General features: G+C 49.3%; 2 protein-coding genes across 7 annotated transcripts; one reads left to right on the forward strand and one right to left on the reverse strand.

The window, feature by feature from the left end:
• Window positions 1-1,460: 1,460 nt before the first annotated feature.
• On the forward strand, window positions 1,461-12,055 carry fgf18a (fibroblast growth factor 18a). Of its 3 annotated transcripts, none has more exons than XM_062476816.1 (5): window positions 1,461-2,872; window positions 7,868-7,907; window positions 8,394-8,574; window positions 10,215-10,321; window positions 10,595-12,055. In XM_062476816.1, the coding sequence occupies exons 1-5, from the start codon at window positions 2,841-2,843 to the stop codon at window positions 10,862-10,864; spliced, it is 630 nt and encodes a 209-aa protein (XP_062332800.1). In that variant the 5' UTR covers window positions 1,461-2,840; the 3' UTR covers window positions 10,865-12,055. The 3 variants fall into 3 exon arrangements, with proteins under 3 accessions (XP_062332800.1, XP_062332801.1, XP_062332802.1); XM_062476817.1 differs by having other exon boundaries at window positions 10,598-12,055; XM_062476818.1 differs by having other exon boundaries at window positions 8,397-8,574.
• Window positions 12,056-14,517: 2,462 nt separating this feature from the next.
• On the reverse strand, window positions 14,518-23,994 carry fbxw11a (F-box and WD repeat domain containing 11a). Of its 4 annotated transcripts, none has more exons than XM_062475908.1 (14): window positions 23,835-23,977; window positions 21,696-21,800; window positions 19,944-20,012; window positions 19,551-19,770; window positions 19,192-19,378; window positions 18,932-19,022; window positions 18,595-18,732; window positions 17,935-18,053; window positions 16,828-17,077; window positions 16,616-16,734; window positions 16,414-16,524; window positions 16,188-16,266; window positions 15,850-16,017; window positions 14,518-15,581 (listed from the first exon to the last, which is right to left on the reverse strand). In XM_062475908.1, the coding sequence occupies exons 1-13, from the start codon at window positions 23,871-23,873 to the stop codon at window positions 15,853-15,855; spliced, it is 1,692 nt and encodes a 563-aa protein (XP_062331892.1). In that variant the 5' UTR covers window positions 23,874-23,977; the 3' UTR covers window positions 14,518-15,581; window positions 15,850-15,852. The 4 variants fall into 4 exon arrangements, with proteins under 4 accessions (XP_062331892.1, XP_062331893.1, XP_062331895.1 ...); XM_062475909.1 differs by having other exon boundaries at window positions 15,850-16,014; window positions 23,835-23,976; XM_062475911.1 differs by lacking the exon at window positions 21,696-21,800 and having other exon boundaries at window positions 15,850-16,014; window positions 23,835-23,994.
• Window positions 23,995-24,128: the final 134 nt, after the last annotated feature.

Raw genomic sequence — 24,128 nt, forward strand, 5'->3', positions numbered from 1 at the left:
ATTTTTAGCTCCCCAACAGACAGTTAGGTAAGTTAGAATCCAGCAAATACACACACATTAACACTCACACACCACTAGCAGACACAGGTGCAGTGGTGGAGAGAGCCAGGAGGAGAGCAGGGCCAGAGACTCATCTATGGAGCATGACTTGAAAGGCATTCAACCACAGTACCCCTACCCAGCCCAGTTCAGTTCAGCTCTCAGCAGCCACGTAGCGGTGTGTGTGTGTGTGTGTGTATGATTTTAACCATGTTGAAAAGGATAAGCTTGCAATGCAAGCCAAGATATCTGTCCCTGATGTACAAGCCCCCCCTCCACCACCACCACACGCGCACACGAAAGAGAATCCAATATGCAACGCGTGTGCGTGCGTGCGTGCGTGTGTGCGTGTGCGTGCGTGCGTGTGTGTGTGTGTGCGTGTGTGTGTGTGTGAATGAAAGGTATGGCAGGAGTGTTGTGTTGGCTTGGCTGACCGTCTGCGGTTCTGTGGCGGTGAGAGGGAGGGCTGGGAGCGCAGAGCGGGCGTTGCTGCCGAAATCCCTGAGAAATGTTCGTTTTGGATCCGAGTCCGTGCTTACATACCGCCCTCCCGCTTTTCAAGCGAACTGTCTCTCACTCTCCTTTTCATTTGTACCCCTCTTCAGGTCTAATTTATAAGTTATGAAACGAAGAGTCAAAATACATCACTTTTCAAAGCGGTGTAATTCTTGACTTGGACGGTCTGCCAATCGTGCCACTCAGCCGACTCCCCTTCCTCTGTGGCGGTCTTGCCTCAGCCAACTCTTCCCACCATGGGTCTGGGGCAGTGGGGTGCAGTCGTGCGGTTTATTTTTCACTGAGGGAAAGAGTAATCGGGAGGGCAAAAGCAAGTCTCCCTTTTTATGAGTCAAAATAACATGTTTTGTAAGGATCTGGTGAGAAACTAAAGCTTGAACCCCCTTCCCCCCTTTGTTTCAGTCAGTGACATTTCCAACACAGTTTTTGCCCCTGGTGTAGTTGGTCGGCATCACGTAGCGACTGACTAATCCCATTTTGATCCAATAAGTGTGTGTGTGCGTGTGTGTAGAAAGAGGGAGAGAGGGAGAGAGAGGGGGGAGCCGTGGAGAAAGCGCAGCTGAGGGGGCTGGTGGTGGGAGGGAGGGGAGGATTGATCCGCGGCTGTTAAAATCTTGTTCTGTTTTTTCTTGGAGTGAGGTTTGTGTCTGCCGACTCGCCTCTCCCGTGCAGCCTCTCATCCGCGGCAAAGAAGAGCTTTTGAGAAAGGAAGCTTTCACATTTTTAACAAGCGAAGATCTACAAATACGTGACCAAGCTGGATAAAAAGCACATTGGTGTTCTTTTTCGTGTTTTCTCTTATGTTTTCCTCTCGTTGCTGAATGAAAGAGAGAGAGAGAGAGAGAGAGAGAGAGAGAGAGAGAGAGAGAGAGAGAGAGAGAGAGAGAGAGAGAGAGAGAGAGAGAGAGAGAGAGAGAGAGAGAGTGAAGCAAAAGACGGTGCAGGTTCTGGGGTCGATCTGTCAATGTGATTAGGTAAAACCATTTCAAGTGCACGCATTCACTTTTATTTCTTCACAAACCGGCTAAGTAGACACGTCTTTATTTGAACTGCAACTCTTTGTTTCCAGAACCAACCAGACTTTGGATGATGTTTTTTCAAGACAACTGCTAACTTTCTACGTTTAAAAAATAAATAAAAAGATCGGATTGCATTTTTTCCCTTCAAACATTTTCGAGGTGATGTCATCGCGCTGTGTTTTGGCTGGTATTGTGTCGGAGCTCTGGGAGGACCGCAACCAGGCAACCAGCGGCTGAGACTACCGGGGAAGTCCGGGAAATCAGGTGCAGAGAGCGGCTGTCATTTCCGCGCTGTCGCGGGTGGCTGGGTCCGCCACCCAGTCACAGCTGTTCACATCCTCTCCAAACTACCCCTCCCTCATTCCCTCCCTCTCACCTCCTCCCCTTCTCTGTTTCATTCAAATCTCTCCATCTCCCTCTGAGCTGGACCGCTCCGGGCTCTTATTTACTTTATTGGACACTATTGGTCGGTGTCCCCTGGGCCAAAGACTCGTTGACCCAGCGTGGGGGCGCAGCCATGACCGAGTCCGCCCTACAGCACCCTGCGCCCGCAGAGCCCCCGTTTCCAGGTCGCTCTCTGCTTCAGGCCGTCCAGGTACCCCGCCTCCCGCAGCGCCTGACCTTGGCTCGCAGAGATTAGAGGGACATACCCGTCGCTACAGCCTTATCACGGACTACAAACCACTCACCTACCAGTCCGTCTCTGCTCTCTTAGTCAAATGAATAATTGTGGAAAAGTTTACCATCTGCAAGTATATCGTTGCACTGAAACATTACAAGCTGGATTACGCATGAGACCAGCGCTGGGAAAGTAGTTAATATTCCCGACTAGTCTACCCATCCCTGGTTCGGACAGACAGTGATTTCATCATTCCTTCCAGACGGTGAGTGGATCGGAGTTTTTTTTCCGTGAACGCGCGTTCACCTGTTCCTCTCCACCCCGGGGGCGCGCAGCCGTTTGATCCCCTAACCTCGCCCAGCCCCTCCCCTCTTCAACGGCCGCCGTGACAGCCTCTAAAGGTTGCCCGCCGGTCACAGTGGCACGGCCACCTCAGCCTCACACCCCGCCCTTCCCGCACACTCATCCTCGCCGGGGGAACCGGGGCACGCCGCCGATGCCAACAGGAGTGTCTGCTGACTCTTTGACCCTCCACTTCATTCAGCGGATTAAAAAGACCGACGGAAAGTCTCCGGACTGTCGGACTGGCTCTAACCGAGCGAGGGGGACTGACTCTGGGTGAAGTTCCATAGTGGAGGGGGGAAGCGATGTGGTCCTTTCTCTCCACGCTGGCTGTCTTGTGAGTAAATCCACTTTTACCAGTTTACAAGAAAAGGTTACTTAGGAATTTGCTTAAGTTTAGTTACATCCTGGCTAATTTTCTATGGGCATACATGAAGCCCTGTGCCATTGCTTGTAAAAAGGGCTATACAAATCGACTTTGATTTTAATTCTGAAAATTTACAGGTTTTGTCCAGCTGGCCAGGCTTGTTGTTCTAGAATGAAAATGATGTAAGAGAAAACTGGGCACTTGCCTGTGGCGTCACTCATATCTGTCACCATGAGAATGTGGCAGAAGGTCAGGCTGTGATTGCTCAGGGTCACAGGGTCACGGTTATGACACATTTATGATGTCTTAAACAGCAATAGCCTGCTCCACTTCCTGTTAATAATTTCTAATCTTGATGACTTAGGCCTATTATACGTGCCGTTTCCTTATTGAGGGATTATCAATTGCTGTGACTTTATAATACCAAATATTCAGACAGGTTGGTTGGAAAGTGATGAAATACCAGCCTCGAATCAAAGGGAGGAGGGGATGCAGACCGGGAAGTTGCTTGAGGTTGACTATTTGAGGTGTGTCTCCGTTAAAAGCCAGGGATTTATTTTTCTTTCTTTGTGTCGGCTGCACTTCTCCCAGATGGCAGTCATCTCTAGATACTTCTCATTCCTCAGCCAACCTGGACAGGGTGTGTGCTGCTACCCCTACCCCCGCCCACACCCCTGCCCCCCCCCCCCACCCTCCCTTCCTACCTTCATCTCTGCTATGATTGCACCAGACATGTGCCATCACTTTCCTCATGCTCATTATGTAGGTTTATGCTCCGAGAGAAGGAGCGGTAATAAGAAAATGACTACCTGTGACCAGTATCAGATGAAGGGATGAGATGAGACTCAGGTCTGTGTGTGTCTCTCTCTCTCTCTCTCTCTCTCTCTCTCTCTCTCTCTCTCTCAACCTCTCTTCAACATTTCATGCATGGTTCTATACCTCTCTGTTCATCTCCACCTCAACTATTAAGGGGCCTTGGAAACCTCACACCATTGGTTCTCCTCACTAACCACAAGCAATATCTTCATAGTCCAATGCTACTGGATGAAGGCAGATGTTCCTCAGTCATCCAGCTCTGTACTGGAGCCTAGTACGTGCTATAAGTGCTCACCATGCTACCAAAAAACAAATAATCTGAAGTACTCATCTGTGCTTGACTGATCTTGCACAACGGAACCAATGGCTCCAAAGCATGAAACCCCCCACCCACCTGTTTGCTTAAGACTCAAGCAAACACTCTACCATGATGACCCTGGTCGGCAAGTCCCACAACGAGGCTAGGAGCTGTCCTGGTTAACTACAACTGAGGTCCAAGGCGGAGCTAACCACTGCTCCATCCTGGGGCCTATTAGGGCTGTAACCGCTACGCCACACTCACACTCACATCCTCACACCCCAACCACTTCTCCGCTCCACCCGGGGACGCTGCACCACGTCTATAAACCCCAGCTCCAGGCTGGGGCTCGCTGCTCTGACTCGGCCTACCGCGGTAACCACTGTTACACACTGCTCAAAACCACGGCTGCACTCGGAGGCCCATACGAGCCCCCCCCCGGCTCCGGCAGCACACTGGGGCCCTCTGCTCTGCTCTGAGGCCCTCTACCCTAACCAGTGATGAACCTGCAGGGACGCAGGTTCATGATGTCAGACTGATGCTTGTTTTGGCAAGTGCCCAAGGCTTCACCGGGCTTTCCCTCCTTCCCTCCCTCCCTCCTTCCCTCCTGCGTTCCCTCTTGCCTCTTGTCTTACTCTCCTCCCTCTCTCTCTCTCTTATTCTCTCGTTTTCTCATCACTCCCCCCACACCCTCTCGCTCCCGCTCCTTCTCCCCCTCTTTCCTGCTCTCTCCCGCTTTCTCTCACTGTTTCGCTCTCTCTCGGCCTGGCATACAGAAAGTGTCTGTGGTTTGGAGAGAGTGGGAGAATTCAGAGTCAAAGCACTTATTTCTCTGTCTCTGTCTGTCTCTGTCTCTCTCTCTTTCTCTCTCCCTGTCTCTCTCTCTTTCTCTCTCTCTGTCTCTCTCTCTTTCTCTCTCTCTGTCTCTCTCTCTTTCTCTCTCCCTGTCTCTCTCTCTTTCTCTCTCCCTGTCTCTCTCTCTGTCTCTCTTTCTCTCTCTCTGTCTCTCTCTCTGTCTCTCTCTCTCTCTCTGTCCTCCACAGCATCAGCAGGGTAGTGCTGGTGTTTTAACAGCTGAGAGTCCTCACCACGCACAGACAAACTTTTCAGCTGCGCAGGCAGAACGCAGAGTCCAACAACGCAGCCTGCTTTCCTACATCTATTAGCGCTGCTCAGGAGTTACTGCGCACAGTGTGTGCAAGTGTGGTGTGTGCAGGCCTCTCTGTACACATGTTTGTGTGTGTGTGTGTGTGTGCGCACTCCAGGTGTGGTGAGTGCAGACCTTTCTGTACACATGTGTTTGAGTGTTTGTGTGTGTGTGTGTGTGCGCACTCCAGGTGTGGTGAGTGCAGACCTTTCTGCGTCAGTGACTGCCTGTGTGTGTGTGTGTGTGTGTGTGTGTGTGTGTGTGTGTGTGTGCGTGTGTGTGTGTGTGTGTGCGTGTGTGTGCGTGTATGTGTGATGAGTAGGTCAAGAGGGAGTGTATTGAGTATGTATATTGCAAGTAGAAATGTTCACCTTCTTACTCAGCTGTTATTCAACTTTGTGTCTGTTTGCTTCTTACACCATCACATTAAATGGAGGCATCCCTCACTCTCAAGCTACAGCAGTACATACATAGCTTTCCTTCCTTCCTTCACTCTCTCTCCCTCATTCTTGCTTACTCTCTTTTTCACTCTCTCACACTCTTTCTGTCTCGACCTCGACTATTACTATCCATATCTGTTGCTGTTTCAATCTCACTCCCAATGTCTCTCACCTCTTTCTTTCCCTTCCCTCCCCTTTCTCCCCTAATTTCTCTCCCTCTCTCTCTCTCTCTCTCTCTCTCTCTCTCTCTCTCTCTCTCTCTCTCTCTCTCTCTCTCTCTCTCTCTCTCTCTCTCTCTCTCTCTCTCTCTCTCTCTCTGTCTGTCTGTCTGTCTGTCTGTCTCTCTCCCCCTCTCTCTCTCTCTCTCTCTCTCTCTCTCTCTCTCTCTCTCTCTCTCTCTCTCTCTCTCTCTGTCTGTCTGTCTGTCTGTCTCTCTCTCTTTCTGTCTGTCTCTCTTGTCTTGCTGCAGTACATATGTCTTTGCTTTGGCCCAGCTGTCAGCTGCCTGCTCCAGCCAACTCCTCCACACCCCCTCGCCATGGCGTCACACACACACAGGACATCTGAACATCTGTGTGTGTGAGGCCAACACAGTGCGAGGGAGTCACACCTTCATCCCCAAACACACAGCGTGGGAGACACAAGAAGGGGAGATAAGAGATGGAGGGATGAGGGAGAGGGAGAGTGCAGGGAAGGAGAGAGTAGGGAATAAGAAGACAGAGAACACGGTACATGTGAGTGGACACCAGACCACATTGAGGTAATCATACACTTAGAAGCATTACGGTATGAGACATCACAAACACATCAGAACACAGTGGTAGTTCATCCCAACACTGACACAACTCAAATTCATTGAGCGTTTCCTTTAGTCTCCCTGGAGAGTCAGGTGGGTGGGATTTGAACATTTTGGACCAGCCCATTCGTTCCATCGTGCCAGGCAAGATCAATCAAGCACAGCCACATCCCTCTGGACAGCCCCAGCTGACAACATCTGCCCCGGTCCAGCTGTCAGCCAGGCAACCTCCTGGTTCAGCTGTGGTTGAGTCTGGTCAAGAGGAGGTCAGAAACATGGTCCGACCTTGGTCCAAGGGATGTGAGGGTGGTCCAGTCTGGTCAGGTGTGTTTAAACCATAATGTTAAGTCAAGCCCAGAAATGATTTGGACCCAGGTCAGGGACATGGCACATAGGGGAATGTAAAAACATGGTCAGAAACATGGTCCGTTAAGGATGAGACTCCAGGTAAATATAGCTCACTTGGGGTGTTGTTTCTGTCTCTCACTCACTCTCTGTCTCTCTCACTGTCTTTCTTCTTTCTCTCATTGTCTTCCTCTCTCTCGTCTGTTTGTCCTTGGACGTCTGTCTGTTATCTGTTTGTCTGTCTGTCATGTCGCTGTGCCAACCAAGCACACACACCCTGTCCTGTGACTAATCACTCCCAAGAGAGGGGGCTGCCCTTAGAGAGAGAGAGAGAGAGAGAGAGAGAGAGAGAGAGAGAGAGAGAGAGTGAGTGAGAGAGTGAGTGAGAAAGAAAGAAAGAAAGAGAGAGGAAGAACAAGAGAGCAGTGAATCACATTAATCTGGACAATTAAAGTGAATTGAAACTTCCATGGCTACGCTAAGGCTTTGGGTTGAGTGACATCACCATACCCTCTACATTGTTCTCCTCGTGTGTGTGGCTAATTGGCAGCAAAACTATGGTATACGGCCACAGATTATGAAAAGTGTGTGTGAGTGTGTGTCAGCTAGGTTGACAGATAATGAAGATAGGAAACATATTCGCCATGGGGGAGGGTTGTTGTCAAGAGAGAGGGGTGACCGTAGCAACGCAGGGGGAGGTGTCTGGAACGACGTAACGATGCAGCAGATTATGTCATCCCTTCACACGCGACCTGAGAAGAAGACCTGAAAGTGTGTCTTGGAAATATTGTCACCCCTGACACTTAATAATAATTGATAATCAAAACCAAGATATTTCACCTCCTCTCAGTGCCTGCATGCATAATGCCATGGCAGCACATGCAAAATAAAGTATACGTTCATGTATTGAGAGATGAGTATAATCAAATGTAAGGAAATGAAGATAAGCACCCCCTTTACCTGTCTAAATATATCTTTAAGCGTATGTATCACACACTAGATTATAATGAACGAATCAGGTGTGATGAACATGCACCAGGTTTGAAATGGTTGAGTTTGTTCTCTTATAACATATTTGACATTTTCATCTCTTCATGCTCTTTGTCTCTCTTCCTCCTCACAGATGTATCCAGATATTGCTGGTGATGTGCAATCCAATGCAGGTGAGTGTCTGGACATCAGAACTCCAGTGAGAACACACAGAGCTGGTTTCACCGATACGTAGCAAGCATGCTGAGGGAGTCAGGTGGCTGAGCGGTTAGGGAATTGGGCTAGTAATCCGAATTGGGCTAGTAATCCGAAGGTTGCTGGTTCGATTCCCGGCTGTGCAAAATGACGTTGTGTCCTTGGGCAAGGCACTTCACCCTACTTGCCTCGGGGAGAATGTCCCTGTACTTACTGTAAGTCGCTCTGGATAAGAGCGTCTGCTAAATGACTAAATGTAAATGTACTCTGATACAAGTCACTGGAGATCTAGACTTTTATTTTCTAGACAAGCTAAATCCTTGTCAGTGAGATTAACCTATAGAGAAATAAACTTTATTAATTGCTCATTTCTATTGTGTCTGTATTTGTCTATTTTTCTGTGTGTGTGTGTGTGTGTGTGTCTGTCTGTGCATGTGTGTGTGGGTGTGTGTGTGTCCTTCCAGCAGGTGTTTGGCGTGGATGGGGTTAACTTCAGCGTTCATGTGGAAAACCAGACACGTGTGCGAGACGCCATGAGCCGGCGGCAGCACCGCGTCTACCAGCTCTACAGCCGCACCAGCGGCAAGCATGTCCAGGTGCTCGGGAGACGCATCAGCGCCCGCGGAGAGGACGGAGACAAATATGGTAAGACACACACACACTTCTTTCTCTATGTCCAGTGCACACCCCAATGCCCACTTGCACCCCGCAGACATGCAGTCGCACCACACAGACAGACACACACACACACACAAACAGGCCTCCTCAGGCGTTGTCAGGGGGCATTGGAGCTTATCTCAGGAGTACAAAGACCCCATCGACTGGCTGCTGACTCACTGATTCGCCAGACAGAGCCAGAGAGAATGAAAGTGAAAGGGAAAGAAAGAGCAAAAGAAAGAACTAGAAGGGGGGGTTGAGAAGCCTGCCAGGTAGAGTGTTAGGCAGAGTGTTAGAAACTCATCTCCTCCATCGATCCCCCCATTGATTTCTCGTTCTCTCTCTCCTCTGGATTTAAAACCGCAGCGGGCCACCTCCTCCTCTTCTCTCCCTGCTTCCCCTGTCTCTCTCTCTTTCTCTCTGTAATGATGCCTAACCCATTCTTAAACCGCAGAGAATCAATGGAAGGAGGGAGGGAGGGAGGGAGGGAGGGGAAAAAGGAGGCAGGCAGTAAAGCCCTTGCGTTCGCCTCGTCTTCCTCTGTGTGGTTTGAAGCGGGTTCGCGTTACCGCCTCGGCCCATTCACACAACCAAGTTTCCCTTGCTTGGCGACCCCTGCTCTCCAGACCACGGTTCCCATGGCCTGCGGAGCGTGTCTGCTGCTGACAAATGCTCCTCAAAAGACAAGACTAGCCAGCCAACGCCACCATCAGGCTCAGGCACCGAAGCATTGTGAGAGAGAAAAGAAAAGAGGAGAAGAGGGAGGTGTAGGATGAGATTGTTGGGGGTGGGGGGGTGGGTGAAGGTAAAAACGTGTAGCGAGGGAGGGAGAGATAGGAGAGGGGGAGAGAGAAAGACAAATAGAGAAAAAGGGGTATTGATTTCCTCTGACCCCTTTGTTGACTAAGGTCGTGTAGGAACCATTTTAGGGATTTATTTTTAAACAGGCCAAGATGCTCTGTAAAGATATGGACTAAGTAAAAGACAATTGGCCGGGGGGGTGGGATGGGTGGGAGTGGGCTAATGTTATACACTCAACCAGATTCTGGAAGAAATCATGAGAATGCACACACACACACACATAAACACACACACTCCTTTCAAACAACAGTCCAAATGTAGTCTCTCCTGCTTGCCAGTAGGTCTACCTCCTAGGCCTGGTCCGCTCCCTATTTCTTTTTTATGAGCTCCATTTGTGGTCAGCAGTCTCTAATAACCGTCTGTCCAACCAGGCTTATCTGACAACCATCTGCTCACACACACTTTCTACATCTGTCGCTGATTTATACGACCGTTTAATGTCGACCATGATTTCTCTCTCCTCCGTCCTTCTCCAGATCCTCTGCTTGTCTGTCAGTCACTTTTTTACCTTCTTTGGATAGTCTGAATCTGGTGTTGGTTGGCGGCCCGTTTGTCTGTACGTGGCTCGAATGATTTTTTTTCTTCGGTTGAACAAAGTCAAATGTTATCCCAATGTTTGGGGGGATGGCTAAAAGAACATCTCAAAATGTAAAAGTGTTGATTTTAGAATAGGGCCATGGATATACGTGGACATACAATCTCTGTTTACTTTTTTCTGTTTTTATGAATCTAACGTCTGTCTGTCCTTCTGTCTGTCCCTTCACAAGCCCAGCTCGTAGTGGAGGCAGACACCTTTGGTAGCCAGGTGAGAATCCGCGGCAAGGAGACCAACTACTACCTGTGCATGAACCGCCGTGGCAAGCTTGTGGGAAAGGTGAGACATTTGGAAAGCCTGCGTGATCTCCTAGTCTACAGCCTCTTGTTTAAGAGAACATCAAAAGTATATTGATGCTTAAATTAAATTAAAATAAGAAGGTTGTCTTGATGTCTAGAGCATCTTTGTTTCAGAGAACATCCTCCAAGCATCTTGATGTTCAGGCTACTAACAACTTGGTTGGAACTCATTCCACAGATTGCTGATCGGTCTCTATTTTCTTATCTTTTTGAATGTGTGTTTGTGTGTGTGCACATCTATCCACTCTCTCAGAAGGCCAGTAACCGTAGTGCCGACTGCGTGTTCGTAGAGAAGGTTTTGGAGAACCACTACACAGCGCTAATGTCAGCGCGCTACGCCGGCTGGTACGTGGGTTTCACCAAGAGGGGGCGCCCTCGTCGAGGCCCGCATACCCTGCCCAACCAGCAGGACGTCCATTTCATGAAGCGCTTCCCTCCGGGAGAACAGCCTGACCTCACGCCTTTCCGCTTCACAACCGTCAGCAAGAGGAGCAAGAGGGTCCGAGCCACTGGTCCTCGCTAGCTAGTGACTAACCTAGCCAGCGGCCACACTGCCCTACCTAACAATTGATAACTGCTAATCGCTAAGCTAATGGACCAGGGCTACGCCCAGACTTCTTCCCCCGGTGTCCCACCTGACGCTTGCCTCTACTGGGACAACAGTGACGTGCCTGTTAGTTGCCATTCCTGCTTTTCCTCCAGACCTCAATTACTTCTATTGGACCCTGTCCATCACCAACAGCATCTTGACCAGCCTGGCTGACTCCCTTGCACAGCCCAGAGACACTGACAAGGCCCCTGAAGGGTAGCTAAATTTAGGCCCAGGTTTTTCTGTCTACATGGGCCTTTTTTCCCCAGACCCACAAACTTGTGATGCTATCTGGCTGAGAATATTTTGGGGTGATAGTCCCCCAAGGCATAACGAGGCCTGTGGGACAGCAGCAAGAGGGGGCAGGTGGATGAAAAGAGTCTAAGACTAGATGGAGGACAAACAGGATGTGCATGGAGGACACAGGAAGTCAATATGAGTGTAAGAAATTTGTGGACTAATTTGACTCTCTTATAACTCTGTCTCACTCCTTTTCTGAGGACAGATTAATGAATGAATGTATAAATGAACGGATTGGGTGGATGGATGAATTGTTTGCGTGTGTGTTTGTTTGTTTGTTTGTTTAAATGCACCAAAGATAATTTGTGAAACTAGTTGGAGAGACTTGTGAGTGGGAGTATGCATGCCCCTTTTACTAAGCCCCTGACACCTCCACTGAAGAGACAGAAGCTGTACAAACTGGAATGTATAAACCAAGTTGCACCAAAACAAACACATCTAATCTACAATCGACCAAAGACAACTGGAGACCAACGACACGACACCTACACAAGTCCCACCCCCAGAACACGAAACCCTCTGCTTATAGGTCCAGAGGGTGATTGACGAGCGGGCGTGGGGGCAGGGTGCTTTCTCTTCATACTAGCGTTGCTATAGAAACGACCCAGGGGATGATGCTCCCATGGAAACCATGGATACAGAATGCTGCTAACAGGACATTCAGTGGAACCAAAGTCTCATGATACACAAAAAAAATATTAAAGGGAACAATTTATTAAAAGCTATATATATAAAGATGACAAAAAACTCCAAATAAGCGATCTTACTATGATTGTTACTATAATTGTTGTTATTATTATAAAATTATTTCACTTATTTATTTCAGCTCTGTGTGCAGCAGTCTTTCTAACATCAGTAAACCGTACAGAAATGTGTGTGTGTCAGATGGCTTCTCTACAGTGCAACTAGATCTGGTCTAAACTCACAGCCACAGTTCAGGGTTGTACGGTTGGCCCGGGGTCCAAGCAAGCTGAGCTTTTGCAGCTGGGGTAAGTTTTAGCAGTCAGGCTGAGGTGAATTATCACATTTAATTGCAACCCTGTTTGTGAGTTGGACCCCCCTGCTCCCTAGAACTCAAATGAACCCCTGGTTTAATCCTCACTGGTATAATCATCATCATTACATCCTTTAAATTAATGTCTAGATGTTTGGATTTAGGACTACGCCACTTATCACTTATTACAAATGACTTAGAGGCTGAAAGGTGTATACCATAATGTGTCCTAAACTGATCGGAACCACAGGGCCAGTAGTTGTGTCCCCTCAGTGGACTCTTTCATGACTTCATTACATGGGGCCTAATGAAGGATGTGTGTGTGTGGACCGATGGACGTAACTTGGGGTGTTAAGATGCAACATCACGCCTCTTACACACACTCCTACATCCCTCCCCCCATATAAACACACAAACCCCTCTTGCTTTCTACACACACACCGTCCTGGCTGAAGGCCATAGAGGGGATGCCGCTGCCAAATGACCCAATCACGTCTGCAGACACAAACAGCTGACTCAGGGGGGAAAAAGGGCCCAACCCGAGGATTCCGATTCAGAGGAATCTGAACTGGGAGAGGGGGGGGGGGGGGGGGGGGGGTATCTGGAACGTTGCAGCAGTTCCATTCGGAATGATGGAAATATTCCACGGAGCCAAACCCAGAGTGGAAGGTGTATGGTAATCATGTCGGGGAAGGAATGCCAAATATGTGCGTGAGAACGGAGCGGTGACCTGAGAGCTGCAGGAATTATGGAGCAAAATCCCACAGACCCAAAGGAAGCACACACACCCATACTCACAAGCAAGGGGGGACTACACACACACATACTCACAACCTAGGGTGGACTACACACACACACCCATACTCACAAGCAAGGGGGGACTACACACACACACACACATACTCACAACCTAGGGTGGACTACACACACACACCCATACTCACAAGCAAGGGGGGACTACACACACACACACACACATACTCACAACCTAGGGGGACTACACACACAAACACCCATACTCACAACCTAGGGGGGACTACACACACACACATACTCACAACCTAGGGGGGACTACACACACACACACATACTCACAAGCAAGGGGGGACTACACACACACACACATACTCACAACCTAAGGGAGACTACACACACACACACATACTCACAACCTAGGGGGGACTACACACACACACACATACTCACAAGCAAGGGGGGACTACACACACACACACACACACACACACTCACAATCTAGGGGAGACTACACACACACACACATACTCACAAGCAAGGGGGACTACACACACCCATATTCACAACCTAGGGGGGACTACACACACACACACCCATACTCACAAGCAAGGGGGGACTACACACACACACCCATACAAGCAAGGGGGGACTACACACACACATACTCACAAGCAAGGGGGAACCACACACTAGATTGACTCTACACCACAAACACACACCTATACCATTACAATTACTCACATTGACTCTACTATATAAACCACACAGTATCCAACTATTCTGAAAGACCGTAGCCACACGTAACTCATATTCCAACATCAGCCACACTCTACTGGGGAGACACACACAAGGGAAGACTGGGAAACTAGATCCATAGAAGGTCTTTGTACCCTTAATCTCTCCAATTCTCCAAAACGGTATCAGGTATCCCAGAAGAGGACCTGGGCCTGAATGAGTGTAAAACTCTCCATCATCGTGCTGCTGATCAATGGTAATCTATACCGTCTCTCTTTCACATGGGGAACCGTGACACTGGCCCTGTACGGCGATCATGTTCATACAGAGGCCTGTGGTATGTGTGAGCAGGTTGTTTTGGTGCGGTAGCTTGGATGGTCCAGAGCTGCACTCATATACAGCGAGATCCAATTGGGACTTGTGCTTATAGCACCATCTGGTGTCCACTCCTGGACACACGGCAACACAGAACAACACCTTGAACTCTTTAGGACCCTGTCCCGTCAACCTTTCTTATCATAAATCACAGACCCGGTGACAGGGGTGGAGATTTACAGTGCTGAAACACACACACTTTGACCCATCCAGTCATCGTTAGATAAGGGAATGATGGATTACTAAGACTATTCACTGCCCTCATCACATGTCATTGGGACAGTGACTAAGATGCAGCGGTAGGCCGTGGACACAGAAACACAAACCAGCACAAACATGTTGAAGCGCACACACAATCACACATGCACACACTCAGAACATATCAGGACGAGAGGAATGGGACCCACACAGACGAGGAGGCTGGGGATCATGTTATAGTTGGCTCTCAACACTCCACCCATGTCAAGTACTTTATTCACAATAATGTCATATTTTCTTTAAAAAATCATTTTTAATATACAACACAATTTGAGACGAGACGATTTACAGCTAAACTGAGTTCCAGCTTATCTCAAGACCAAAGCAAGCACACATATGATAGGAAGATGAAGAGAGAGAAGACAAAGAGAGAGAAGAGAATGAGAAGACAGTAAGAGGCCGAGACAGAACTATGCTTAGTATGTTCCAAAAGAGAAAAGAGAAAAAAAGAAATCAGACAATAATAAAAAGAAAAAAGTTAAGAGCATTAAATGAAAAGAAAAAGAGCAAAAGGTCGGGCCAACGTGTCCACGGCAACCTCGCATGCACATCTGACGATTTTGTTCTGTGCCGCGTTTCACAAGTCCACATACATTAACACAATCACACGCGCACCCTCCCCTCCACCCCCTATTCCAGATGAGTGACGTGTCCGTCCGGAGGGGTGAGGGAGGAGGGGGGCGGTGCACACATCACCTCTCCACTGCTCCTCTCCCTCCCTTTCTCCATCCACCTCTCTTCCTGCGTCCTTCCAGTCTTCAGTCCGTCCTGCTTAGGAGCCGAGTTAAGAGTCTCTCTCTCTTGCAACAGCTCTGAGGTCGTCTTCTGTCCACCTGTGTGTGTGTTACCAAGTGTGCGTGAGGCGGTGAGGGAGGGGACTACGTGCCAGCAGAACAGGCTGAGTGAGGGGTTTCTCATTAGATCAGTTTCTACAATCCCAGGTTAGAATGGGTTGTGGAACACAAAATGTGTGAAACAACATGAACGTTTGCACACGCGTGTCTGTGTGTTCACTCACGTGTGCCTGTGTGTGCGCTCACGTGTGGATTCTAGGAGTAGGGGACTTTCCGTTGCAAAAACAGAGTCTCGAGGTGGACGAGTCTTTGTCGGAAATGGAGATGAACAGGGGGAGAGTGGGCACAGAGAGGAGGAAGTGGGTTTGGACGACGGACACACCCCATCAGCCAATCAGCCCTCCGATCCTCCAGAAAGCGCTGTGGTGGATGGCGCCACCTGCAGGAGGAGGAGAGGAGATCAGAAGCTGTGGTGCCGTTTGTGCTCTTTACATGGATGCTTTTCCAAAACCCGCTGTGCATGCTCCGAGCGGATGCCTTCATTATGACACACACGGGCAGATCCTCATCACGAACACCATGACAGTCTCCTGGTTGTTGTTGTTATGGCTGTGCAGTACTTTATCAGAGTGACACAGGGCAGATTCAAAATGGCCGCCCGCTGGGTCAGATCATGCCGAGCTTAGCCTAGGGACGAGAGGTCTCACCTGCTATCTGGAGATGTAGGTGTAGGTGCGTGACGGGGAACGCCCCTCTGACTGCCCATTGGTCGACACGTTCAGAAAGTCCCAGATGAGGATGGTGTCGTCGTGGGAACTGCTGATGATCTGGAACTCGTCGAACTGCAGCCGGAACACGCGGCCCGAATGCTCCTGCAACGCACACGCATGCACAGATACACACGTGCAAACGCACACACACACACACACACGCACCACACGCACACAGGCAACAGTATAAGTACCTGACAAGCGAACAGCAGGCAATGGATCATCCGACTCAGAACAGACACATGTACCGTCCACACATTCACCCAGGTACTCACCACCAGGGTGCGCAGACACAGAGTGCTGGCAGGGGCTCGAGGGTCCAGGGCAGCTTGCAGGTCCCACACCTTAATCTTACTGCACCCAGAGGAGAGGAAAACACAGAGCATGAGCGTGTGTTTGGGGAGGGAGGGGTGAGGGGCGCACATTACTCTCTGGGTAGAAATGTGTGATAATGTGAATTGAGTGACTGTGTTTATGAGAGAAGGTGTGTGTGTGACTCACCCGTCGTAGGCTCCGCTAACAATCCTTTTGTTGTCAAAGCGGATGCAGCGCACCAGCTCCTCGTGTCCCTCCAGCACACGCAAACACGCCCCGCACTCTATGTCCCATAACCTGGCGGGCACACACACACACACCACTCTTATTATTCTCATTCGGCAGTGACATATACACGGTACTTGGCGTTTCTCACACACATACTTACCGGATGGTGTTGTCTGAGGACCCGCTGACCACCAGTCTGTCTCGGTACTGCAGGCAGGCGATGCCGCGCTTGTGTCCGTTCAGCGTGCGCACAAACTCACACGTACTGGTGCTCCACACCTGCAGGGGTAACGAGAGACATTCATACACTCGCACGGCCTGCCTCTTAGTGGTTCATGGCTAGTCAACGTACCGCACACACACGCCCCTCACCTTGATGGTGCGGTCCCCGGAGGCGGACACAATGTACTTGTCGTCAAAGTCCACCACGTTGACGGCGGCGCGGTGGCCCACCAGCACGCGGCGCAGGCTGATGTCGGTGGCGGACGCCATGTCCCACACGGCGATGGAGCGGTCCTTGGAGCAGGTGACCATCAGGCCGTTGCTGAAGCGCAGGTGGAGCACGGCCTCGTTGTGGTGGATCAGGGTGTTCAGCACCTCGCCCGACACCACGTCCCATACCCTGGGGGGGGGGGGGGGGGCCGGATGAGGAGAAAAGAAAGGGGTAAGGAAAAGATTGTGAGAGGCCAAGGACATGAAGGTAGAGAGAGAAGAGGTGGGGTCAGACAGGGAACGAGAGAGAGAGAGAGAGAGAGAGAGAGAGAGAGAGAGAGAGAGAGAGAGAGAGAGAGAGAGAGAGAGAGAGAGAGAGATCGAGTGGGAGAATCCCTTTTTATTTGTTAATTCGATCCTTATGAACACACACCTCCTACACACGTGCACACACACACGCCTCACACACCCCCAGGGAGCGGCCGTTAAGTGCAGATTTTCTGGAGCTCCCGTTGTCGGGCAGCAGAGATCAAAACGGCTCTCTGGAAAAGCTGACACGTCCTCCCAAACAAGTGGCCGTCAAACCATCACTAAGGAAGTGAAGTCACATTTTCCTTGGGAGACCGCCCAGAGGAGGGCAGCAAGGGGTGTGAAGTAATGTGAATGGGGGGGGGGGGGTGCTTCTGTGTGTGTGTGTGTGTGTGTGTGTGGGCAGTGCCAGGCGGGTAGTTTGGCACGTGGCCTGGCGTTAGAAGTAGGCCGTTACAGAATGTACAGTTACAGATTCTTTTACGGGCTGACAGCCACTTGAAGCTGTTTTGGGACGAATCTCAGAGGCTGTTGGAGCTTGGTGAAGTGCTTGTGTTCAGTCCACACTCAGTCTCAGAACATCCTGGTACACAGGTGTGAGTATGAACACCTGAAGCACACAAATGTCCTGATGTTTGTTCACAGATCACAGATTAACCAAGGGAACCCAGGGACATGAGTGCTTGTGCATATATATATGTGTGCCTGCATGTGTGTGCGTGCACTGGAGACCAGTACCTGACGGTAGAGTCGGAGGAGCCGGTGACGATCACCCTCTCGTCGTACTGCAGACACAACACCGAGCCTGTGTGTCCTGTCAGGATCTTCAGACACTCCAGAGACTGCTTGTCCCAAATCTGAGAGAGATCGAGAGAGATCGAGAGAGGGAGAGAGTAGAAGAAAGAGTAGAGTAGATAAGAAGAAAAGAATAGAAAAGAAAGGGTGAGACGGGAATACATAAGAGAGGACGGACGGATAAAGGAGGTTTAGGATAGGTTGAGTGAGGGAGAAGACAAGCATGAACAGAATGGTGTAGGGAGAGAGGGGGAATAAGGGAGGCAGGGAGAACAGGAGGGATAAGAAGAGCAGTACCATATTTGGGTCAGAGGGAAAATGAGCCGAGCTCAGAGTATTGTTCATGTCCCATTTCCCCACTGCACTATAGCTGCTAATCTGTGTGTGTGTGTGTGTATAACTTCAGTCTGGACAGTCCAAATCTTCTGTGGGTGTGCCAAGTCTACTCAAGTAGCCTTCTCATCCGGTTTCACTCTTGAATGCCTCCATGAGAGGAACACACACACACAGCGTCTGGACTCCTCCTCCAGACAGCCAGGAGAAGAGGACTCATTAAACACTACCCAGCTGAGGACACATGGCTGGGCGCAGGTGGACGCACACCTTAATGGAGTTGTCTCTAAGGCCACTGATGATCTTGTCGTCGTCGTACTGGAGGCAGTACACTCCTTTACTGTTCTCTGAGCGACACTGGATCCTCTGCAGGTTGTGTCTGCCACACCGCCAGTTAGCCTCAATGGTCTGGACAGGAGAGAGGAGAGGAAGAGAGAGGAGAGCAGAAGGATAACGGAGGGGGGGAGGGGGTAGAGGAGAGGTGGTTAATACATGACTGATAAAAACAAACCTCAAGGTTAAATGCGGAAAGCAGATTCAAGGTTATGAATCTTAACACACATTGGGCGCACACACACACTGGATGAAGTTACAACAACAGCCTTACCTCAATGTCCTGGATGATCTTGGGGTAGAGGGAGTGGTAGTAGGAGTTGGGCGGGACTTCTGTCGTGCGGTTCTTGAACAGATACTTCTCCCTGGGATGACGGACAGGATGACGAGCCAATGAGGATCAAGCATTCACTTGCTCGTCAGACCGCATGACGGGCTGAGTGAGTAAGGGGTATGTACTGTGTGTGTGTGTGTGTGTGTGTGTGTGTGTGAGTAGGGGAGTGGGGTCTGGAGAGCGCCTGGAAGTGTCCTCACCACTGGTGTCTCTCCGACAGGCCCTTCCACAGGGGGTCGGTGCGGACCATGCGCTCAATCAGCTTCTTCCACAGCATGCCCTCGGAGATCACCCTCTGCCACTCCTTACACACCAGCTCTGCCGAGCACAGCGAGCGCGCGTCCAGGAAGGACAGGATGTTCTCCGCTATGTGGTCCAGGCCCTGGGCTGGAGGGGGGGGGGGGGGGGGTTTGGGTTGGGTTGACTTGTGTATGGCACTGAATATTTCATGTGCATTAGCGTGCAAAGGTAGGGTTCGTGTGTGGCTGCGTGTTTGTCTGACGTAGCTTTGGAGCGATGGAGTTGTTTGAATTGCATAGATGCGATAGCATAGATTTACCCGGCAGCGCCGTGATGAAGTCTCTCTGCAGCATGGGTTTGAGGTAGGAGTTTATGTGGCCGTGCTGGTAGTGGCACATCCGCGAGATCAGGTGCTCCACAAACTCCACCTGGTCCGCCTCCGACCACTGGTCGAACAGCACCATGCAGTGCTCCCTCTCCTTGTCGTAGTTGCCCTCCGATGGACGCTTGCGTGAGCTCGTCACCTGCCCGTTGTTCAGCTGCAAAACACACCAGACTGGGTTGTATAATACTACTAGAACATGGAGTCACAGGCTCTGCTGACTGGTTTTCTGTTTGGAGTGCAAAATGTGCGGCTCTTATTCTTAAAGTCCAAAAAGATGGTTATAAATAAATCACAACTTTTTAGAACCATGCCTGTACGGTTCCTCACCTTGAGAACCGTGTTCTTCTTTGGCGAGAGGTCGTCCACCAGGTTCTGAGACTCCATGACAGATGTGGTCTGGGAGAGAGGACAGCGGACATGCCAGAGTTAGAGAAACACTGTGTGTGTGTGTGAGAGAGAGTGTTACCAGGGTTATGACACAAACAACGCAGCAGGAACATTAGCTATGGGAGAGTTGCAAACACCAGATCAAAGAACGTTTGACTCACAACAGACAATACACCCTCCCTCCCTCTCTCTCTCTCTCTCTCCCCTCTCTCTCACACACACACACACACACACACACACACACACAGAACGTGGATCTCTATCTGCGTCTGTGATGTGGAGTCTGGACAGGATATTAAAGGGGGAGCAGGACGAGTGTTGCAGTCTCCTGCACAAACAGCACTGCTGTAATGAAAGCTTTCATCTGATAGAAGCAAACCTCAAAGAAAGCGGAGAAAGACATGAGATGGGGGGATTAGAGAGAGGGAGAGAGAGGAGAAAAAGGGAGTGAACCACAGAACGAGGGAGTCCCTCCAGCTAAAACTGTCTTTTTTAACCGAACATGATTAAGTGAATTAAACTACTGACAAGATCAGATCGAGTGAGTATCCTCCTTAGGTTATGATGAGTTTATTGGACATCTGTGAAGTAAGAGAGCTTCTCGCTTTTTGTTTCCACAAGGCAGCACTAATCTAACACATAACAGGCTTAATCAATATTTTGGTTCTGATTTGTTCTTAGAAAAACATTGTTTTAATTGACTATTAGGATTGGAAGAGAATATGCTGGAAGGCTAAACAAATAATGAATAATAGAAGAAAGATAATGTCTAATCTAATGGTTTTAACCTACAGCCGACCGCAATCGAGTTGCTACAGGACATTTTTCACCCAGCCTACCCAACCATATCAGCTAGTGGTGGCCTACCTACAAAAAATGTACATTTCCAAAACAAAAAACCTTTAAGCTTGAGAGGTGAAAGGGAGGGAAATAGATACTCTGCGTGTGTGTGTGTGTGTGTGTGTGTGTGTGAGTGGTGCACTTTAATAAAAATGTAAAATGGTTTGACAGGGTAGTAAAGCTAATTGACATCATTGAACTTTCTCTGCATAGGCCTAACACAATCAAGGTCACAATGCCCAAGCACACCGTGGTCAGGTTAGGTCAAGCACACAGACAGGCAGGCAGTCACACAGGCATGTATGCAGACAGACAGGCACAGACAGACAGACAGGCAGGCAGGCAGGCAGGCAGGCAGACCAGTGTGCATGCAGAGCAGAGACAACCAGGGGTAGAGCCAGCCAGTCCGAGACAAGACGGACAGCCAGGTAAGCAGGGTGCCCTTCTCTGCACACCTCCCAACACCCTCCCACCCACAGAGGACATGCCTTCATTCTACTCATCGACACAGCCCACATTTGTAGGTGAGGGAGTTTAGGCAAATATCAACTAACTGAGGGACTCAAAATAAAATAAAAATGTTTTGGCTAGGATACAATGGAACGCCGGATCAGGTGAACACAGGTCAAATATGGTGGAGGGGCGAGAAAGAGGAGGAAGATAGGGGGTGCCAGATAGGTGCTTGAGAAGTTCTTTTTCATGAAGAAGGAAGGGAGGGAGGGTGATGGGGAGGGGGCGGGATGACAGGGTTGCGTGTAACATATAAGGGAGACTGCACATCAGGGAGTGGGTGAAGGGTGATTGGGGGTGAAGAGGGGGTTGAGGGAGGGATAAAGAGGAGAGAGCAGGCACCTGGTTGTGAGCCCGGGTGGTGGGGATGCTCTGCAGGCACCTGAGTGCACACAAACTCTCTGCCACCGAGGAACAGCCCAGCCAGAGAGAGCGAGGCACAGAGCACTGTGTGAAAGAGAGAGAGAGAGGGAGCGAGAGAGGGAGAGAGAGGGAAAGAGAGGAAGGGAGAGAAAGAGAGAGAAAGAAGGGGGGGGGAGATATGGGGTAGAGAAAGGAGGAAGAGAAGGGTGAGATGGAAGCGAGAAATGTGGGGCAGTGAGAGGTAAGACAGCAGGAAAATAAAGAGGATGGATTGATGGAAAAGAGGGACATGTAAAAGGGTCCAACAAGACAAGGCAAACAAAGGTTACAGAAAAAGGAGGAGCAGCAGCAGTGAGATTTGTGAAAGACATGGCAGATAGAAACGGGAAAGTGACAAAAGGAGAGGACAGGTGAGATGTGGCGAATGAGGGGAGAGAGAGCGAGAGAGATTGAACAACCCAGGGTTTGTGAGGATGAGAAAGTGAGGAAGGGAGTAGGAGGAGGTGGGGGGAGGGGGGATAGTGGGGGGGGGAAAAACCAGTATTAGAGCTGCACGCACATTGGCACAGTGGGCGCTAGACATACACAAACACACTTTTACATACACTTTCACACACGGGGCATTGACAGACACACAAACACGCACACAAAAAGCATTATTAGACATGAAGTGATTGGGAATAGGAAGAGGAGTGGGAGGGGCAATGACAGCTCTTATGTTACTACCAGTTGACTTTCACTTTGATGCCCCGCCTCCTGTTCAGTTATCCACTCTTATGGGAGTGGAAAGTGAAAAGGGTCATAGACACACCCAAATGGAATACAAATGCTGGAAACGCACCTAAGCCATTGTATCATGTGTGGTGCTTTATTCAATTCACTTAATAGGACTTAGTATAGGCCTAACCAATAATTACAGGTGAGGTTTCAAACCTAACTGTTAGGTAGGGGAACATTTGAATGGGAAGAGACAAGTGCAATAGTCCTACATAAATTATAGTTTCCAGATAAGTTTGAATTGGGGATGACATTTCTAAGTGTTGAGAGATGCTTTGCTGATGTAACTTAGAAAAAGGGATAGTTTTATCATTCACATAGAGGTCGTGTACTTTTTGTGAACTTCCTGTAATAGCAGATTGTGGAAGAATAAAGTGTAATTGTGTAATAGTCGTGTATTAGCTGGATGATAACATCTTAGTTAATTGTACTGGTTGCTTACATATAGCTAGCTAACAAGTTACATATTTTGTACTGATGTTGATGGCAATGGCCATGCTATTGACCAAAACAAGCTAGTGCTAGCTGTCATACACATTTGCATGACAGTGCTACCAAACTGCTAGCTGCTAGGCTAGATTATTATTTTGGTTGTAATCGAGTAAAATTGTTTTAACTAACTAACATTAATCTTATAGAAGTTTTTACGGCGACAACATGCATTAGCTTGCAAACTGGCTCTATGACAGATCGCCTACCCATTTGAAGATTGCTACATTTGATAGCTAGCTAGCGAGCTCAAATTAAATGGACTTCCTTTCTACGCTACGCAGTTTAATAAACACAGACCTGCAGTTGTACTGCAAAATGTTTACATGATTAGATAATTGGGGGACTACGCTGTTGGAATATATGTTTATAACTGGCTGTTCAGAATAATGATATGTTCCCAACCGTGACTCTTTCACTAGCCTAGCTTAGCTTGCTGAGTGACACAGCGAGGGCCAAAGTGGCGCAGCGTCACCGCAGTAAAACGCTACCCCGAAAATCCTCGGCTGTTTTCAGCAGACAGTAACCTTTCTATTGCCAGCTATGTTCGTATCGGGCAAAAGATTTACCAAGCTACCTTGTGTGAAATCTATGAAAATATGAATGGCAGCTTTAATAACTTTGACATTTCGACATCCTTAGAATTGTCGCACTCTATGGTCACCAGCGAAAATTTTCGATCAAATCTTCCCTCATGTTCCTGGTAGCTACCCCCTCCCCTTGCTCATCTCTTATGACCGCCAATGTTTAGGCTCTTGCCCCATTCTGCCTTCGACTCATACCCCTACTCCTCTTGCTCAGGCCCGTTATTATATTATACCGTTTAAGACACCACTTCTTTCAGACTCTTACCATTAATTCCAACGTTTTGTCCTCCATCTCCGGCTCCATGTTGACGTTCCCCCCCGTAACTCGATGTGAAAATGGAAACCCAGCCCTGCGTCGGCGGCCCGCTAAAGCAGAGACGTCATTCACTTCGCTCAGCCACAGCTTGGCAGGCTTGAGTTTGATAGGGGTGGCGTACGTTAACGCCTCTTGAATGAACCTGATACGACAATTGGTTCGATTTTGCTTATGGGTGTGTCTCCGCCGACTAGCCCTATATTGATAGGCTCGTCGTGGTACCAAGGCCTCCCCGGTGACACC

The sequence above is a fragment of the Osmerus eperlanus genome, chromosome 13 (genome assembly GCF_963692335.1).
Source record: "Osmerus eperlanus chromosome 13, fOsmEpe2.1, whole genome shotgun sequence".
Taxonomy (NCBI): domain Eukaryota; kingdom Metazoa; phylum Chordata; class Actinopteri; order Osmeriformes; family Osmeridae; genus Osmerus; species Osmerus eperlanus.

Excerpts from the sequence above, each read along its gene's own strand:
- fbxw11a (XM_062475908.1), bottom strand. The coding sequence starts at position 23,873 with ATGGAGCCGGAGATGGAGGACAAAACGTTGGAATTAATG. Across the intron at positions 21,801-23,834 it reads ACAAAACGTTGGAATTAATG|TGCTCTGTGCCTCGCTCTCT; the intron begins GTAAGAGTCTGA and ends TCTTTCACACAG. Across the intron at positions 19,023-19,191 it reads CTGTCGGAGAGACACCAGTG|GGAGAAGTATCTGTTCAAGA; the intron begins GTGAGGACACTT and ends CCGTCATCCCAG.
- fgf18a (XM_062476816.1), top strand. The coding sequence starts at position 2,841 with ATGTGGTCCTTTCTCTCCACGCTGGCTGTCTT. Across the intron at positions 2,873-7,867 it reads CTCTCCACGCTGGCTGTCTT|ATGTATCCAGATATTGCTGG; the intron begins GTGAGTAAATCC and ends TCCTCCTCACAG. Across the intron at positions 7,908-8,393 it reads TGATGTGCAATCCAATGCAG|CAGGTGTTTGGCGTGGATGG; the intron begins GTGAGTGTCTGG and ends GTGTCCTTCCAG.